The sequence below is a fragment of the Heliconius melpomene genome, chromosome 11 (genome assembly GCF_056956725.1).
Source record: "Heliconius melpomene rosina isolate 202511_hmr_F chromosome 11, ASM5695672v1, whole genome shotgun sequence".
Taxonomy (NCBI): domain Eukaryota; kingdom Metazoa; phylum Arthropoda; class Insecta; order Lepidoptera; family Nymphalidae; genus Heliconius; species Heliconius melpomene.
The window spans coordinates 4,212,147-4,233,024 of NC_140399.1; the positions used below are offsets into that span (position 1 = coordinate 4,212,147).

At 33.9% G+C, this 20,878-nt stretch overlaps 2 protein-coding genes across 3 annotated transcripts; one reads left to right on the forward strand and one right to left on the reverse strand.

Annotated features, from left to right (window-relative positions):
- The first annotated feature begins 178 nt into the window (after window positions 1-178).
- Window positions 179-8,846, forward strand: LOC146534449 (uncharacterized). Of its 2 annotated transcripts, none has more exons than XM_085193519.1 (8): window positions 179-670; window positions 773-913; window positions 1,151-4,303; window positions 4,471-4,600; window positions 5,196-5,292; window positions 5,368-5,448; window positions 5,829-5,957; window positions 6,180-8,846. In XM_085193519.1, exons 1-8 carry the CDS (start codon window positions 407-409, stop codon window positions 6,322-6,324), a joined length of 4,140 nt encoding a protein of 1,379 aa, XP_085049645.1. In that variant the 5' UTR covers window positions 179-406; the 3' UTR covers window positions 6,325-8,846. The 2 variants fall into 2 exon arrangements, with proteins under 2 accessions (XP_085049645.1, XP_085049646.1); XM_085193520.1 differs by having other exon boundaries at window positions 5,853-5,957.
- LOC146534450 (uncharacterized) lies at window positions 8,844-19,242 on the reverse strand. The gene is made up of 16 exons (XM_085193521.1): window positions 19,071-19,242; window positions 18,542-18,706; window positions 17,573-17,862; window positions 17,219-17,278; window positions 16,650-16,786; window positions 15,837-15,945; window positions 15,137-15,249; window positions 14,406-14,591; window positions 13,846-14,033; window positions 13,339-13,463; window positions 12,904-13,009; window positions 11,131-11,287; window positions 10,722-10,764; window positions 10,117-10,208; window positions 9,564-9,588; window positions 8,844-8,937 (listed from the first exon to the last, which is right to left on the reverse strand). The coding sequence occupies exons 1-16, from the start codon at window positions 19,211-19,213 to the stop codon at window positions 8,918-8,920; spliced, it is 1,959 nt and encodes a 652-aa protein (XP_085049647.1). The 5' UTR covers window positions 19,214-19,242; the 3' UTR covers window positions 8,844-8,917.
- Window positions 19,243-20,878: the final 1,636 nt, after the last annotated feature.

Consider the following 20,878-nt stretch of genomic DNA (forward strand, 5'->3'; position numbering starts at 1 on the left):
ACTAATTGAATATTAAAGTGCAAATTAGATTTGTATATAAAAAAATGGAATTATAATTTCATATTTAATCATTAATTATTAATTAAATTTGAATTTCTATTACAGTAAAAATACTTTGCAAACATTCTAAATTAACAAAAAACTTTGCGGATATTGTTTTAGAAATGTCTATGGCAGGAAGTACAATATTTGCGTCATGTCATGGCTGGCATCTATAGCTTGATTTGGGTTTCTTTTCTTACGAAAGAGAGCTTGGTTTTCTTTGAAAGTTGTGATTTCTGTCAAAATTACCTTTTATTTACATGTTAGCGTGCTTTTCCTTTTAATGTTTGAATGAAGTGTGTTCTTTATCAAGTATCATGGTAATATATATTATTTAGAAGGTGCAAATATCTGCCAAAACAAAATGAACGACGGGGATTGGATATGTAGCGATGCGAACTGCGGTAATATAAATTTTGCACGTCGAAATTCTTGTTATCGGTGTAATAAAGAAAGACCTAATGGAAAGCCATACAAGAAAAAACTCGGTACTGAAATAGGAAAGTCAGCAGCAGAAAAATCACGAGGGCTTTTTAATGCCGATGACTGGCAGTGCAACAAATGCGCGAATGTCAATTGGGCCCGGCGTCAAACGTGCAATGTTTGTAATGCGCCGAAATTTGGTGAGGTGTGTATAACAATTTTATTCATGTTTATTTTTCCCTCTAAAATCAAGTTAATAATTAATACATAATGAGTATAACAATTGTAATATTAATTATTATTTTAGGTTGAAGCCCGAACCGGCTATGGCGGAGGCTACAATGAAAGAGGTGTTGTAGAATATCGCAGAAGAGAACCATCTTCAGATGATGAATACGATGAATTTGGGCGTAGAAGACGTAAACGGAGATCAGAATCGGAAGAAAAGGTAAGCATATTATTTTACATCCACCACTTTCAAGGCCTACATATATTTTAACAATGAGACATGTTGTTTTCTAACAGTGTTTTGATCTCTTTACTCCTGGCACTATTAAAAATAAACATTTATTAAAATGACAGATAATGGAATTTGAAGCTAAGAAGAGTTATAATCTAACTACTAAGTGAAATAAATTTTGAAGCACATCATTACTAAAGTGGAGATAATTTTTCCTGCCTTCAGGTCGGCATCACCGAAGGACCTGTAAACAAAAAGTTGCCATCGGCTATGCTGCAGGAGGAAATTAAAATGGATGTTGTGATGCCTGTACCACCTCCAACTGTGCCTATGTTATTAAAAAAGGATATTGCAAAAGTTAATGGGAGTCTTAGTGATGGCTCAATATGTGAACTGCCTCCTTTGAATAAAATTGCATTACGACGTAATCAGTTCCAAAATCAACCTAATGACTTTTACAGGCCAGACACTGCCACATCTCCGTACAAGACAAATGGCACTTCTCGTAAACGATATTGTAGTTCAGGAGACAAAGATCAAACTGGTTCTTCAGGATATGAAACTAGTTCTAAGGTTGGTAGAAGTGATAACAGCATATCCCCAGCCTTAAAAACCTATAACCCAGTTATGGAAAATAGAGTATCCTCAACAAATAATGATGTTATATATAAATTCACTGGGCCCACCCCAGCTGAAGATTTTGAAGTTACATACACACTAGAAGAAAGAGTAAAAGCAGCAGCATTTGCAATAGTATACAACAATTGTAAAATTAGCACTGATAAATTTGAAATGATGTATGACAAACCAGCACCAGATTTTAAAACAATTTTTGCATGGAGACAGAGACTGTTAACTACTGGATGCTTAATTGATGCACATATAGATACATCAAAAAAGGATACAGAGAGATCTTCGAATATAAATATTAAAATGACTAGCAATAATAGAAAAAAAACAAATCCTGATGAAATTGCTATAATATCTGATACTGATGATGATTGTCTTAAAAATAATCAAACTCACAATCATTCTATATATGGCTCAAGACAAAAAAGTAATAGTACAGACACTCTTCTTATTGGTGGTATAGATTCAGAAGCGAGAGTTGCCGGCGGTTCCTCAATTGATGATAGGATATCTCAAGGTAGAAGTCAGTCAGCATCTACACATCAACGAACTAGGTCAAGTTCTCGTGACAGTCAGGACTCTAACTACCCTGACTCAGATTTAGACCAGAATAATCTTAAAGTTTTAAACAGAAGAAAAAGCCCTCCTCCAAAGTCGAATACAACCCGCCACTCAGTTAATGAATCAGATTCAGATTCATATTCCTATAACAGTGATGATGTAGATTTTCGATCGCGCGTTTTTGGTGAAAGAAAAATAAAACGAAAAGTGAAAAAACGTTCTAATCCAACTTCACAAACAGCTGCATATTCTAATGAAAATCAATCTTATTCAGGGTATAATACTATTAAAAATTCTGAGCAATCGCCACTTGTTACAGGTAATATTTACACAGTAAACTTACGCAATATGAATGTAGTAGACAGACGTAGACATCAAGACAATGATCATGTATCAGAACCTGATGGTTGTTCCAGTGAATATGTTCCTACAAGGCTTGCAGCCACGGCTAAGAAAAATTATCAAGATTTCAAAAATAATGTAAAGAAAAGAGGTTTTTGGGCTAAAGGAAATGGAAGTAATTTTTCTAGTAATGTACCTGTCAATAATATAAGTGCAACAGCATTAGAAGTATCTTCTGGTCCTTTGGAAATTTCACACAAAATTAATGATTATTTTACTGATCTAACGGAGAGTGAACTCCAAGGATATATCTCAACACAGATATCCAACTCTGTAAGTCGAGGTGAGGATTTTACTAAAGATGAGGTGGACAGCAGTGCCACAGTGGTTCAATATTTGCCATTTGATAAACCTGTTGGTACATTGAATAACATTAAATCCTCGGAAAATGCATTTCGTGTATTTGACATTGTTCAGTCAAATTCAGCCACTAAAAACAAGAGCATAATGGATATATTTGGAGATAATGATCAAAGTCAAGACAGCACTGACAAACACAAAGTATTAGAAACTGCTGACCCTGCTAAAAGATACGAAACTTTGTGGGATGAAGATGACGACGCACTTTACAAAAATTCTGATTCAATAGAAATACCTTTAAATATAAATCGAAAACGCACCCCATCACCTCCCAGTATAGGATCTTTAAGAAACCAGAGTCCCACCACAGATATGTTATATGATACTAGCTACAGTGATGTGCAAAAAGATAGTGGTACTCAATTAATCAATCAAAATTTTATTAGAGATAAACATGAAATGCTGCTAGGCTTACTTGAAGATATTAATGATACTAAGGAAAAGAGTTGTGCTAGTCAAATGCTGCCTAATAATACTAATCAATGCAAAATATCTCAATGTGAAAATATAATAAATGTGCCACCACAAGTTACATATCAACAGTCCACAGCTAATCCACAAAAAATTAACCTGACCTGTCTTACTCAGAAACCACCCCCAATTCCTACATCACTATCTGAAGAAATAAGGTGTATTACTGAAGAAAATAGGAATATGCATCCAACAACAAAAACTCATAACAATATAAGTCCTTCAAAGAAAGTACATATTTTAGAATCAATTACTATAAAATTAGATAATACTGTGAATAATAAATCTCAAACTCACAATAACTCTTTACCTCATGATACTGAGAAAGTAAATGTAATCAATGAACAATCTCAAGAAGTTAATTCACAACAAGTATCAACGATACCTGAAACTAATAGTAACAATGATTTAAGTGAAATCACGCCTCAAATAGATCTCTCGAACTTGCTCTCCAATATAAATACAAACACTTTGTTACTAGCACTTCAAAATTTACAACATCTCTCCCAAAAGCCAAATGACATTCCAAAAAACGACACAACAAGGTTGAATGGGCAAGATGATTGTAATAATAAAATCAATGAAAAAGTAGAAATGATAAATTTAACAAATGATGAAGATTGGGAGAAAGAATCTAATATAGACGAAAGTATAGAACGAGAGCTAGAGAAACTAGATGGAAATACTGGGGATACTCCTTTTTTAAGTGACATCTTTGATCCAGGTCCAGTAGTGTTACCAAGTAGCATAAATAAAAAACTAAACATTAATCTAAAAAATGCAGACGAGACAAAAAAGAATCAAACACCGCATTTAAATGAAAATGCACCTGTGATAGGGAATTTTAAAAGCTTCGCACTTCCCAAACCGATCTTATTAAATAGGTTAAAATTAACTGTTAAGCAAACCGACAAGAGTGTCAAGGAGGGGAGAAGAGGAAAAAGAAGCAAAAAGGTTTGTATGCAAAAATAAATTAAGACTTATTTTTAATGCATCATGCTATCGTTCAAATAGAATTATGATTAAAATAGTGTCTCTCTAATCTTACATAGCATGAAGTTTTAACAATATGTCTGCAAGTTTAAATGCTTTCTTGTTTGTTATATGTAATTTTGTTTCAGCCTAGAACGTCTGGTTCACAAGAGGAGCAGGGTGGGGAGGAGGAGGAGGAGGAGTCGGGGGATGACGCTGACCTCTCTAAGTATGATCTGTGGGGCAGCGACGGGGAGGAAGGCAACTCATCCAAAATGGGTTAGCGGTGTAGATATAAGTATACATATAGCCCGACAAAAAATTTAGGAATATTCAGAAGTACGCGCGGGCACCTGTGCATAATATGTAGTTTAGATATTTACGTAGCGACGTCCCTATTCATACCGCATCGCTAGCCCGATCAAAACACTAGTACATTTAAACGCGACTGTTAAGGGCATTTGCTACGCCACCTTGTATATATGACACAAAGTTACGACGAATTTCGTATATTGAGTACTAGCCTCAGGCGGCTTCGTCCGCTTGAATCTTATGAACGTTTATTAAACATATTTATGAAATAATTTTCAGTTTAGGGGATAAATTCTGATAACCGTGAAACACGTGTTCAATGAAATATTTTTATGAATCGGAATTTAAAATTTTCTAAAAATCGGTGCAAATTTAAAGATTTATCCATACAAACTTTCAACGCCTATTTCAGGGTTAAAATAGATTATGCACGCGACTGTACATATGCGAGTTTGACTTTCTCCTATCTTTACAACGTTCTTAAACTTCTTGTCGGGCTATTTAGTTTTTAATTACATTTGTTTTTGCTATATTTAATTTATACTTATTTTTTGTTTTTCAGATAAGGATGACCAACAAAAAGAAGACGCTTCTAAAGACGGTTCAACAACTACAGTAGATAAAAATGGAAAATCAGAATCAATAAAGAGCAGAAAAAGGTAATTATTTTTTTGTAATTATTATAAATATGTTTGTTTTAAAATATTTTTAAATGTATTTGTTTATTTTTATAGATCTCGAAGTTCTTCATCATCTTCCAGTTCATCGTCAAGTTCAAGTTCTAGTCATAGCTCATCCCAAGCTCCCAAAAATAAGTAAGTATTGTGTAATGCAAAAAATATTCATAGATTACGAGACATATGAAAACATATATTAAGTTCACTTACTGCCGAACGTCGCGCTTTGGCTAATTACCAGAGCGATGAAATGAAATTATTAAATAATTCATTTCTCTCCGTGGGATTCGAACCCATAACCGTCGTGATTACAGTCTATCGATTCTCGAGACATTATGTATTGAGTGGCGTAACACAAAGCTTTTTTTTGCCAGAGGAGGGAAATTAAAATATGGATTAATTAATTTCCCCGACTGGGAATCAAACTCACAACCGTTGCGCTTACAGTAACAAGCTATGGCACTGCGCCTCCACTACTAGAAAATTAGAAAGTTACCATCATAATTACAATGTTATAGGTTCGACGATTTTAATTTAAACAGCGAGCGGGAGTCCCAGCACGGCTCGCCCAAGACGCGTAAGTCGAGGTCACGGTCGCCGCCCGCGCGCCGCAAGTCCCGCGACAGCCGGTCTGCTGGGGAATCTAGGTATTATATTTATTTATATGTTTTATATTTACATTTTTAATTAGGTGTTTGTAATATATATATTTTAAATTATACACTTCAAAACAAATAATTTAACTTATAATAAAGTACCTAATTACAATAAAAAAAAATAATTTTGTTTGAACAACACATTTTTGTGTAACTAAAATGCTCAATAAAAACATATGAATTAAAAGAATATAGAATCTAATTAATTCACAGAACTCACGAATCATCCCGGGACAAGGAGAGATCCCGTGAACGGGACCGAGACCGGCGGGACCGGTCCCGAGGCGCGCGCGATCCTAAAGAGCGGCGGTACAGTCGCGACGGAAACCACTACAGCGCTAGAGGGAGACACCGTTAATTTATACAGCTTTGTTTCAGCGTCACGCTGTATCCCGCGTGTAGTAAGGTACGAAGAGGGAAACCAGAGGAACCAAAGCGATGAAAAGAAAATTTACAGTCAAACGCTGTGCCGCTGCGTCACAACGGCCTCTTGATTTAATTATTTATTAATTTATAATAGATTATATTTCAGCGGAAAGTAGGGATCGGAAGTGTCTTAATGGGAACAGAGAGTTTTGACCCTACGTTCCCAAGTTCCCTCTGTTTACTCTGCTATGTGTGGGATACAGTGTAAAGCTAAAAAAATATTATCCATCATATCCATGTCACTTACATTGGCGCAACTGGCACAAGTTACATTATTATTTTATCGTCACCATTGTTGTTCAATAAACAACAATTTAATTACTAGATGCACTGCTGTACTAGGTACTAGGTAGGTGTGTCTTGGTACTAGGTTCATTGGCTGTTCTGCTTACAATGCTATGCGGGAAAGACTTGAAGCTGGATGTTGAATTTATTATTTTATTACCACCTTTTTTGCTAAACTATCGTTAAACACTTCTTGTATGTGTCAAGTAAGCTATAAAAATAATGAAACGAATAATTGATTATTGTAGTATGTAGATTTTGTATTAAAACAGTTATTAGATTTTAAGGAAGAGTTGTGTCTCACTAAATTAAACCTACGATTTTCTAATGATAGTTCAGTATATTGAAAATTAGTATAAATATGATTATCCTTACTATGATTATACAATGTTTTGAAATGTAAAACAAAGTTTTTATTATCTGTGACAGTATATTGTGTAATGCAAATGTATGTGTGATTGCTCTGATATAAGCTGATAATGTATATTAGCCATCTATATTAGAATTATATAATTATTATAAAGAATCATAGGCATTTCGAAGGTGTAGTAGTGCAGAGTGGAAGTGTCTGAATATAAACAGTTGTGCATTGAATTCCCGTTTCTTCTATATTTATTATTTTAACTTGTCTCTGGACGTTTTTTCTGGTTAAAAAGACAAAGCTTGGCTTTGAAACTGGGCGGAAAGTGTATGTTTTAACTAGATTAAGAAGCGAGCGAGAAGTTGAAAAGGAAATAAAACTTATATTTCTTACGTATTAAGACCAGGTGTGTGTATATTATTACAGTTTTATACTTTCAACTTACCTATTGGAATATGTAATAAATTTAGTGAGATAAAATCAGATGGGTGTGCAATAACCATTATTAAATCCAGTTATAACCAACTCATTCTATTTTCTTTGCTTAAATCTTTGAAATTGGATGTGGATACATCTACAGGGTGAGTCATATTGAACTTTCCGGTTTTGGAAGGACGTTGCACGAAGAAGGGAAGGAGTAGAAGGGTGGGGATGGTGTCATTAGACGCGCCATGACATGCAGTTTTAGTGTGAGCAATGGCTTGGTCGGGACAACATCGTGCGTTCGTAGTTGAAGAGTTTATTAAAAATGGCGGCTCCGTGATCACAACACAGCGTGCGTTCCGTTTACATTTTGCTATTGGTCGACGTGATCCCATTCCCACTGGACCAACAATCAGAAATTGGGTATCAAATTTTAGAGCAACATCATCAGCATTAAAAACAAGACCACAAGGCCGAATTAGGACGTCAACGTCAGCGGAAAACGTGGATAGAGTGCGGGCTTCAATTCAACAATCCCCTCGGCGTTCTGTTCGGAAACATGCCGCTTCACTAGGATTATCTTTCAGTAGTGTCCGCAGAATACTGCATAGAGACCTTAAATTTACAGGACATTTACAGGATATCATTTTTAAAACCAACTAAATTAAAACTGCATGTTATGTGCTTTCAAACAATAAAATAATTTTTACTGCATGTCGCTTTGTTTTTAATACACACCTTATTGAAATCGGAAAGTTCAATATGACTCACCCTGTATTATGTAAAAATTAATTATATAAGAACTTTTTGTAGCATTTAGGTAGACAATTTTATATGATTCAGTAACATTAATCGAAACCACTCAGTTATATGTTAATATACACATTATTATAGTATGCATGTTTAAAAGTACTATGTAAAAGAGATAATATAAATTCACCAGGTTAAAATTGTAAATGTTGAATGGAACTTAGTATATAGCACCATTATAACTTGACTTAATAATGCTTGGTTAGTAAAGTGAATGTTTTCATATAATAATTAAAAAGGTTAAAATTATATTAATATAAAAAAATATGCATTTAAAAATTACATAGATTTTAAATAATACAAAGTTTGGTATTAAATGTCTAATAAAGCAGTTTGTAAATTATAGAAAATTCTCTCGTCCCTCTCTACAACAAATCGTTTTTTTTTTCAATTTGTATATATTAGTGGTATTCTAATAAGATTTAAGATCTTTGCGAATATAATTGTTTTTAGTTAAGAACACTGGATCCTGGATGATTCTGTTACTATTTAGATAACTAGAATTGTATAGCTGTATCAATCTTTTTGTAAGGTACACTGTGGTAATAGATTTACCAATAAAATGATTAAACAAAGTTTATTTTTTTTATTTCAAATATAACAAGTAAATAACAGGAAAATATATGATATTATAAATATGCGAAGATTATCTTTTTGTTTGTTGTTCTGAAAAAAAATATGCAGGAAATATAGCCATCTTTTTTATGTTAAGATAACAGTAAAAGATAGATGTTTTTATAAGCTTCAATCATATAAAGCTTTGTTTTACATCTTTTATATACTTTTTATTAAAATAGGTCATAAATACATTTAAAATATTACAATATACATTTATAATGTAGGTAAAAGGACGAAATGAGACAAAGTAGACAGGCAGGCTTGAGATAGGCGTGATGACAGATTTTGAGAAACTGTTCTATAATGTTGAAATATATAATTACGATGAACATCTTATTTCTACAGAAAAATATTAGTATTAAAAAAATATATATTTTAATTTAAAAGTTTATCGATCGGACCAAAACGCGTTAAGGTTTCATGGCGTCGCTAGTGACGTCAAGTCTGAGTAATATGTCAATACCATTGTATAAAATACAAGGTGTCAATTCGTTTATTTACCAAGGCGTTACGTAAATCCTAATGAATGCACTCAATAATAAAATTAATAGGCGTTTTGTAATCTATTCATATGGTTTCATTCGTTAAATACATAATTTTAGTGATATTTACTAGCTGTCGTCATGCCTATAATGTCAAAATAAAGAGTGAAAAATAGTTAAAGGAAAACTAACCTCCATCCAAACAACGACATTCTTGCTGAAAACAAACAATATAGAAAAATTATTTTCAAGTGTCGTAAAGAAATATATTACTTTTATGTACTTTTTAACTATACAGGTGGAAGAGGCAGCGCATCTTTTACTGAAACTGCATATAGGGTAAAATATTTCAATCCCAGAGCTAAAAAAAATAATCAAGGTACCTCAACAGCTTTGACGTAGGATTTTTTTTTCATTTCACGATTTTTATCCATACCTGTATTTCGTGTGACGCACACATACGTGTGCGACGTTGTCGCTTTGACAGGTAAGTGGGTGCGTGCCTATGTTATACTTTACAAATGGCGTTTTATTTTAAAACGATAATTTTATTATTTATTTTGTTTGAAAAAATCACTTTTTCATTTTTGGGAATTTTTTTTTTCTGAATTATATTAGGCTTTTATAGAGTAGTTAAATCTGTGGTTTCATTTAAAGTGGTGCTGACAATTCCATCCTGTATATAGATATTTTAAATATAGATAGTGTTTGTAGGACTAGATTTTAATAATTAAAGTAAACTTACTGCGCTAACCAACCCTGGTTTTTGCATTGTTTTCGGATGGTCACCCTTCTTGGTTACTCTCGGAGTACAGGAAACATCTGCAGTATCTCCACCTGTAAACGTTCCTTTGTATTATTATTTTTGTTTTAATCTATGTATACTTAAGTATTTATTTTTGAAATATTTATCTAAATTTATATTTCCATTTCTTCGCTCTGGTGTCGAGGCAAAGCGTGGCGTTCCTTTTCACTACTCAACACGCATTGAGTCCAGAATTCGGCGGAAAATGGGGAACGGAGTGTCTTAACACTAGGCCCCCTCTGCCTATCTTGCTATACGCGGGATACGGCGTGAAGCTAAAAAAATAAATGCACTAACCGTATGGTATTGTTAAATATGTTGTTTCTTACAGTCAAGGCATTGGCAGGACTCACCGTTCAGTCATATATATACCCACTAAACCCCGAAGGAAACCCTTTCCACCATATAGGTGGAAAGGGTTTCCTTACTACCCCCCCGCATACTACTACAACGCCTCGGTGCAAGGCAAGCCTATCACGGGCCACCGTCGCCTTCGATATGTTCCGGGGCTTCGTCGCTCAACCTAAGCTTGACTATAAACTTACCAGTGTCAACTTTTTCATCCACTGCTGGACTGACTTTATATAGCTGTAAAGGGTAACAAATGTAATTGGCTAATATTTATACTTGATATATTCAAATAATAAGAATTTTCAAATTTTCTAATACATAGTATTATATACTACATAGAGATAGTTATTTGTTTTTTTTTATTTTTGTTTTAATCTATGTATACTTAAGTATTTATTTTTGAAATATTTATCTAAATTTATATTTCCATTTCTTCGCTCTGGTGTCGAGGCAAAGCGTGGCGTTCCTTTTCACCACTCAACACGCATTGAGTCCAGAATTCGGCGGAAAATGGGGAACGGAGTGTCTTAACAATTGGTTCCGTCTGCCTACCCTGCTATATACAGCGTAAAGCTGAGGAAAAAAAATACTAAAATTATTTACCCTGCCATCGTCACCAGCAGCCAGACCAGAGGACAGCGGCACCACATCGGGGCCCCATTGTTTGATGAAGTGTCCCAGGCGCGCCACGCGCTGCGCCGCCGTCGTCACCGTGTGGGAGCCGCCGCAGTAGCGATTGCAGATGTGTTTGGAATCTGTTCTTTTATATTAATTTACACGTTAGGGTTTATGTTTTTCTTGTTATTGATATTATATTTCTGGAGATTAAATAGAAAGTGGGTATAAGAATAGTTGAATTTTAAAATTGAATATAATATTCAACAAATATCAGACAAAAATAATAATTAAGTATGGTTCAATTTGCTCTAAAAATACAGACGCTTTTTTTAATACCTTAGTCTTGTCGTTAGGTAGTTAACAGTTTTCTAGTAAACTTTCAAAATGAGACGTTAGAAAACAAATAAATAAAATACGTGCCTTTTTGTCAAATTTAATTCATATAACAAAAGATATTATCCAAAGTTGAAAGGACAAATCGATGGTCCATAGGTAAAGTATCGAAAGTGAAAAATCGCAAATGTTTTATTGCTTTTTTAAACTCCTATGAAGTATAGTTTCAAAATAATAAAATATAAAAAAAAAATGTTATTTATGCGTTTTTTAAACCTACCTATGTACCTAATAGAAAACTACACTTGTTAGTGGTTCAAAACAGCAATAAAAGATGTTTACTATATAATTTACTTTCGAAACTTTAGACCAGTCGTGGCGCTGCGGCACAAAATATGACTGTAAAACCGACTGGTTGTGGGTTCGATGCCACTCGAGGAGATGCAATATTTATTTAAATTTATAGTTTAGTTTCTTTGACTCCAGAATTCGGCAGATGGGAGACGGAGTATGTTAACACTAGGTTTTTTAAATTTGATAGTTTAGATGCCTAGGAACCATCGAAATGTATTTAACAAGTATATTTTAAGTTTAAAACACTGCATTGGTAGACACGATCGATTAATTAAAATGTAAAAGACAGACGAAGACAGTCTTACTTTCCCGCGACTAGCTAGCAACTACACAATGGCTGTTCCGACAGTTAAGAGTTCAACGCAATTAGAACTCCTAACAGAATAACGTTACTATTAAAAGTTTGTACGAGAAGAAAGCGCTATTAGAGTTTTGTTCACAAAGTCCAATTACCCTTTCTTTTATTTTAAGTTGACTTTAAATTATTTGCATATTTTATTTAATATTTGAAATGAAAATCTTTTGTTTCACAAGGATTGGTGTGAATTAGTAAGGAGAAATTTAGTGAAAAATTAATATTATTTTAAATTTTCGCCATTTAGTATTATCAAAATTGTGCTTTTTAATAGGAAAAAATTTAATACACCTGCATTATAAATAAACCAAAAATCCCCATTCAAGAAGAGCTTACGGCTAGTAGATTAGATAATATCTAAAGATACAAATATCGTATACGATATACCCATAGAGCTGAATTTACCTTAGTAAATTGTTTACTTACTATTTCATTTGAGTATATTTGGAAATATTATTGTCATATCCAATTTCACTAATTATATTCGATATCGCGGAAATTATTAAGTACAGTACGGTGAACAAGCTGTGGCCGTTCTTAAGATAGTAGCGTACATTTGATTTTTTAATTTCTCTTAGTTTTTATTATTTTCGTCCCGAGGGAACATTGCAAAAGTTCAGAAAACCTAACTTCTGGACGGCCACGATTTGTCAATGGTACTGTATGTATGTATTTTCCACGATAACCACTCGATTAAGTATTTATCAAATATTTACTTAGGTTTTTGTGGTGGTTTGTGTTGCGTCATTTGCTTCTCAATATTCTCCCAGTCGTGCAGATTTCGCTGCGGAACGTTCGACGCTTGCGTCTTCCTTATTGCATCTAGAGATAGGTAGAGTTAATATAATATGAGAGAGAGATATTAAGTAATTATAACTACAAGCTAAAAAAGACATGTAGGAGTTAACTTATACGTAATAAATGTATTTAAACTTCTACATACTTCTACTTACTTCTATATGAGAAGGGATTGCTAGTGTTCTTACTTTTCAGAGTCGCCTTAAAAATAAACTTAGTGGTTTACGGCTTTGAATTACCATTGTTTCTTTTACAGCTGGGTAGGCAGAGGGAGTTTAATGTCCCACTGTTCCCATTTTCCGCCAACGCCGCGATTTACTATCGTTAATAAAATATATTTTATTTATACATACCAAGTTCGTAACTAAGATAAGGCTTCATGGATATGTTTGCGGGCAAAGGTTTAAGGAGGGGCACCGTCGATGGTGGCTCTGTCGGCATTACTGCATTTGCATCGCAGGATATACAGTTCACATCCCTATTTGTACAAAAAAAAATTTTTTTTAAGAAAACGAAAATTCATTGGTATTTCATAGAAAACAAGAATTACAAGCTTGTATTTGTAGTTATATTCATACAAAATGAGTGCATACCATACAAAGGTAAATTTGTCAAATTTTATATACTTCTCATACCCTTTTTCCCTACAATCTTGAAATTGATAAGGAAGCCTTGGTGGGCGAGGCCGACTCACGCATTGCCTGTCTTGCAAGACATACCTAATATTCTCATCCTAATTTTTTGACCGTTTCGCAGATTTCGACCTGGGTCTGATAATTTAATAGTCAATTCAAGAGTATAGCAATATTATAACGGCTTGTATTAATATTACATTTATTTATGCTATCCTTTGTAAATACCTAAGTAATCCTCGTTTGGTGCCGGCCGCCTCCACTTCTTTACGCAAGGAAGCCATTTGCTTGAGATTGTCTTGCAAGAGGCGTAATTTAGTGTTAAAGAAGTCCTTCACTGGCGACAGTTCCATTTTGTCCAGTTTCGTTTCAATTTCCCTTTGTATATCATCTAATGCTTGTTGCCATAATGTTTCCTAAAAGTTTGTATTATATTATTTTTACCATGACACCAGTCGTGGCGCAGGGGGTATGTGTGTGACTGTAAACGCGACAGGTTGTGGGTTCGATTTCCATTCGAGGAAATTAAATATTTAATATTTAATTTTTTTCACTTTGGTGTCGACACCAAATGCCTCCAGAATGCGGTTGAGTGGGGAGCGGAGTGTCTTAACACTAGGCTTCCTCTGCCTACACTACTACATACGGGACACAGCGTGAGGCTGAAAAAAAAAGGTACAACATGATTATAAATTAATATCTAATACAGTTCAGTCGGCTTTTTGGAGCAAAAATATAAAAAAACACGAGAAATTTAAATTAAATTCTAGCTATTTGTTTAGAAATACCTGTGTATTGAGTTTTCCTAGCGTATGCTCAAGTCCTCGCGAGAGATCATCGCATGCCAGCTCGAACTGATCGTGTGACACTTTCCGAGCTACCATACGCAGGTCCGCCTTGTCAGCCATTGCCTCTATCATGTCTTCACGGTCCAGTTTTACTGTTTTCAATAGTTCTATCTGTTCTAGAAGAGCCTATATGCGAAATTTTATATAGTTGTTATAGTAAAACCAGAAAATAGTAAGCTACTTATAGACGGCTTTAAACGCCACAGATTGTCACACTACAGGAAATGAAATACATAGTATTTTCATTTCTTTGCTCTGGTGTCGAAGAAAAACGCGACATTGGGTGTTTGCCTCCAGAATCCAGATACAGCGAGAAGCTTAAAAAAATACTTATAACGTCGATAAAGTGTTAATTTTTCTTTTATTAAACTAAAATCCTAAAAACAATTGCGACTGCAAAGTTATAAACAAAGTACGCAAATAACAATAAATAAACATGTCCATGTAGAGAAAACTCCTTCCCACGGGAGCATAGAATAGATAAATTATTTCTTTTATCCTTTTCAGCTTAGTGCTGTATTCGTTATTCATTCATTAAAGGCACCGAGAGAGGCATCTAAATAGTTTGTTTAATATTTAACTTATTTACATTTTATAGTAGAACAGCGAGTAAAATTTTTTGTATTGAATATAAATTACTAATTAAAATTATTGATTAGATGAGTTCTTACGTTCATGTTATTCTGTCGATCGTCCTTTTCGTTAGCTAATTGAACTGCCGTGTCGTGGACTTCCTTCAATTGTTCTTGCATTTCTTGTACAGTTTGGAAGAGAGTCATTAAGCCTATAATTATAAAGTGCGTTTTTATTTATTCTGTGTAAATATAAGTATTTTTTTATTATTTTCATAAAGATATAGGGACATATAATAATCAATATTTTCTGTTTTTATTTTCTATAATAGATGCAGTTTAATAACATATGAATGAAAAGGGCATCTTAAGATCGATCTCAGAGCTTAGAGCAGTTTTTACATACGAGCCCAAGTCCTGCATTTCTATGCCGTTCTCATCTATGAGATCTATCTTGAGATTGGTCCTGAGATGACTATTTCATTTTTTATCATTCTATCTTGAGGTGGAACTTCAGATGCCTTTTTAATTTTTTTTATGAATGAAAAAAAAACCTTCTGGTCCGATACTGTTCGGTGTTCTGTCATTCTACTCATGAATATTTTAGAAGAATCCACTCTATTATGCTTGAGAGGCGAAAAAAGTGAAAAAAAAGGTTGATTGCCTTTTATTTTCTTCGTCAAAAATCAAAAAAATCTACTACAAGTATTACAAGTTACTTAAAAGTAATAATATTAAAAAGAATAACTCAGCAGCGCAATGACGTCAATTGGCCGTCATCATATGATCGGTATCGTACCCTGCAAATCCTTTATAAGGTCGGGCGATAATTTGCCAGATGCCAGCTCCTCTGTGAGCTCCGCCACTTGTTTCATTAGATATTCCAGTTGATCTTGGAACGAATTAATCTATAACATTGATTTTCTATTACTGTATTATTAGTATTTTTATTTGTAGAAATAATTTAATTTTATTTCTTTATTAGATATTTATCTGTCTCTTTAATTTCGTAGAGACCGTTGTAGCGTATGTAGGGTGTGTGACAGTAAATACAACGGTTGTGGGTTCGATTTCCACTCGGGGAATGAAATATTTCATATTTTCATTTCTTCCCCTGGTAACGAGGTGAAATCGCAGAGTTGAATTGGGGGTCTGGAACTGTCTTAATGGTAATGAAGTGTCTTAACACTAGGTTCCCAGGTTCCCTCTGACTAGCCTACTATGTGTATTTTACACATAGTAGGCTAGGCAAAAGGAACAGCGTGAAGCTAAAAAAATAAAAAGAAAAACTGAAATGCAGAGGAAAATATAATTGAGTTTAGCCCAAGTTAACTTGCCATAGATGAGTCCAGATATAATATACATATAGGTAAGTTCGTGTGTTATGTTCATTATATCAATTTACAATAAAATTGTCAACTTTACAGAAGTTTATAGTTCTATTCTAAGAATAAGAATTGCTAACTTGGGTATATTCTATTACGATTCAGACAAATTCCTTTCGTATGAGTAAAAACTATAAATAAATCAAAAGTATGTTAAAAACGCATATTATTTCACTTAGTAGATAATGTTAATAGTAAACAATTAAATATCTATTGTTGTATTTTACCTGATCTTGAACTACGCCATCTTTTTTTCCGATACTCTCGCAACAGTCATTAACACGTTTTTCTAATTCGGCGAGTCTTTCCATTAAATTTGCAGTAACTGCAGAAACTCGATGAGGAGCTTCAGATGGTCTTCTTTCTGTTAGATATTAAAAGTCCGTTTTTGCACTTACAAACCAGACAACGTATTAAATGCTATTGGTTGTAAAAAGCTGAAATTTTGGCATTAAGGTTCCTAGAGAAATGTCTAAGTAGCGTAGGGAAGTAAGGAGAGTGGACTTTCCGATTACTATTATAGGGAAGGCGATTACCGGCAAAACGGACTTTTAAGTTTTACCATAGTAAATAAGAAATATAGCAAAAAAAAATAATATGACAAATGACTCTTACTTAACATCAAAGCAAACAATGTATGAAACGATTCAAATTTTGTACGAAGTAGACTTCATATATTTTATAATCATAGAAAAGTTTTCTGAAGATTATTTTATAACAAAAGTTCATATCTAAATAATTTTAGTGATAAGTAATCTCTATAATAAAATCGATGTTAAAAAATATTTTATGTTACCCGGCCGTGAAATGGGCGGAGCGATAGTTTCAGCTTCAGCTCGTGGCGGGGCAGTGCCACCTGTGAATATTTAAATACAGTTGAAGCTCTTATTACTAAATCTACCTATTATAATTATACATTAATTGTTCATGATAGATGCATAATTCTATTTTTTTTTATTTAATATTTAACATATTTTTTTTAATCGGATTACATTTATTTATATTGGATAATATACATTGTTAGAATGTTGATCTTTGTACTAAACTATAAAGCCTACTCTTAAAAAGCCCTAAAAAGTCTAACATAAAATACGATTCTCGAAAACTAAAGTCGCCTAATAGATTATGTATTATAATGAAAAACCAGTACGTAAATCTCCGAATGCAGTGAAAAACGTATTAGTTAGGTTATCCAGGTCCGCTCTTATACGATCTAAGCGTGCTTGCATAGTGGCCAATTCTTCTGTGCTTCCCATTTCGTCGGTAGTTGATATTTGTTGCGATGGCTCTACAGCTGCTGGCATTGAAGGACGATGAGCAATTGATGATGGCGGTGCTATAGATGACGGCTGTGCTATAGATGACGGCGGTGCTATAGATGAAGGCGGTGCTATAGTAGACGGCTGCGCTATGGACGACGGAGGTGCTAACGAAGATGGTCTGTTGAAATATAATAATATTATCAAATTCTTGTAATAATTTAAGCTGTTATGGCTAAATGGGACAGTGTGTTACTGTAAATGCGGTTATGGGTTCGACTTCCACTCGGGGGATTCCAATATTTTCGACTCGGCATGTAAATTTCCGAGTGTCTTGACTCTAACTTCTCTCTGTATATAGCAGTGTTATGCGGAATAAAGCGTGAAGCTCACAAATAGTTTGGGACAAAGAAAAAAAATCAAAAGGAATTAGATTTCACAAACTACTTATATTAATCCAATCAATACAAATATATTTAAATTATATGCTATAAGCAATCGACCTGAATATTCTAATAGTAAGAATTACAACATTCTTGAATAAGATAATCTATTTCGATTTGATTTCATTAATTATACAATATATAGGGGGAGATCTCGATTGACTTTCGTAAACACACTATCAAAGATACTGAAGGAAGATCATGTAAAAAGCACGAGGGGGTCCTCAGGCCAGAGGACTTGTACGAAGAGGTTGATGACAGTGGACGAGACGAAAGAGGTATTCAAAGACCGTTTGGTGCCCCGTTTTCGTTGGCTACCCCGTTAGGGATACAGTGTGAAGCTAAGTAAGTAATTATATATTCAAATTACAGGTAGAAAACTTAAATTATTTGGTTTTTCTGATAACAAAATCTTACTCTATGACTGAACGTTGTTGTAAGTCTGCTACAGTCGTGGAACTCGTTAACACGTCTTGAACCAAGGAACTGAGTTTAGCGATACCAGTTTCAGCTGCTTCTAATCTTGACGACACATTTAAATTCGTCCACATGTCTGTTATGGCCTTTAGGTTTGTTTGTGATCTGTGAACACACTTTCAATCTGAATTATATTGATGTTTTTTATTTTTTAAACTACGTCAAATATTTTCATATTAATCAAGTGCGAGTCGGGCTCACCTACTGAGGGTTCTGTACCAATTCCATGATTGTAAGTCAACGGGAAGTACAATTTATAAAAGGTTTAACATTAATTTGAGTTACAAACTTAAACTTCCATTTGGCCTAAGCTCTAAGCTTGTATGAAATAAGATACTAATATGAGTATGTAAACGTCAAATAAGTGTCATAGCTATCGAAACAATGTCATAGAAAATAATGCTAGATTTTACAAATTTCAGATTCTTATTATTTTATTTACAGTAGGTACCTATGCAATTATTTATACCTCACTTCCTCTAAAATTTCTTCGTTTTTGGGCATAACACCGTACACACGATTTTTTAAGTCTTCAACAGCAGTCTCGAGAATGTTAAATTTGCTTATCGTGACCAGAGATAATCTTTCTGTTGATCCGATTTCACGGGGCATAGGAACCGGAGGTGTGCGTGGACCACGACCTGAATTTTTCTCATATTAAATATTATCAATTATAATAATTATATTGTAGTCTTTTTTCTTTAAGTTACTTCTAACTAGGCCGAGGCCAGTTGGGGCGCAAGGACAGAAAGTATGTCTGTAAAAGCGACTGGTTGTGATTTATTTAAATGTATATATCCATTTCTTCGCTTTGCAATGCTTCCAGAATTCAGCGGAAAGTGGGGAACGAAATGTCTTAATATTAGATTCCCTCTGCCTACCCTGCTTTGGGCGGGATACAGCGTGAAGCTGATTTATTTATTTGTTTATTGCTAACTATCCTAGTAATAGCCGTCGTGGTTTAGCGACACGGCGTCTGACTGTTAACGCGATGATTATGGTTTCGACTGCTCTGGTAACAGACGAAGAGCGGCGTTGAGTTCCACCACTCAACACGAAATGTTTCGAATTAAGCTGAAAGTAGGGAATAATCTTAACTATAGATACCCTCTGCCTACCTTTCCATATGCGGGATAGAGCATGAACGTAAGCAACTACTAAAATTAAAACATGTCGTTAAGGCGCAGGGAGACAAGACTACTCAACCCTATACTCTATAGAGAGCTTGAGGTTCTGCCACTGAGCAATCAGTGTCTACAAAATACTATCTTAACATATTATTATACTACCTTTGGATGATGTTTTCTTTATTCGTTCCACTGTAATAGAAATATGTATGTTTTAAAATTATGTAATGTATTTATTTAGTTTTTAAAATTAATAAGATAATAAAGAAGTAATTTTCAGTTTTTTTTTGTTTCTCTATAAAAAAGCAGTTGAAAATAAAACAAAATTAATTGTCTAACCAACTAAGATTGTATCCTTGTCAGGCGGACGCGGAGCACCAAGGGCTGAAATCAAGAGTAACTGAATTAAGTAGAGGAATATCAAGGATTGTTATTTAAATAATATAATTTAATAGTTTAATAGTAAAATGAACTTACAAGCATCGGGCTTTACTAATTTCTTTTCTTTTGGAGCCTGAAATTGGAAAATTAAAATATAATAACTATAATAGGTAGATTACCAAAGAAAAAGAAGTCGTTCTGATATATTTTCAACTATTAAGTTATTAGGAAGGAAGTTAAAATTAACCATCCGTTTTAAGTACAATGGATTTTGAATTTCCACTGTGGCTGCCCACCGGTGCGTGAACCTTAAAATAAGCTAATATATACGTAAAACAAATTTCCCATCAATAGAGCAAAAGTCGTTGGACCTTTACAAATTGCTCGAAATAACTGAATCGTTACAATTAACAAGTCATTCAGAAAGGATGAAAAAAAAATCTAATCAGTTAGAGCACCTTTGAATGTTGAAAATTGAAATTGTTTATAATGGCACAGTTGTTTTTTTCGTGTACTACGTGCCTAGTTCCGGCTTCAAGTCCCAGACACGGTAAATACTTATATTAAAGCTAATAACCTTCCTTTCTCTTTATGTAGTTCCAATATGTGAAAATTGGCGATCGTCTTCCTATAGACTGTCAACCTTGCATAGCATATATATCTATAGCATAGCTTAAATATAGCTTTAAACTGTAAAACCTTTGAGAATTTGACAGCTGCATTGGTTAGAAATATCTAAATGAAATACAAACTTTTAACGCAATTACAA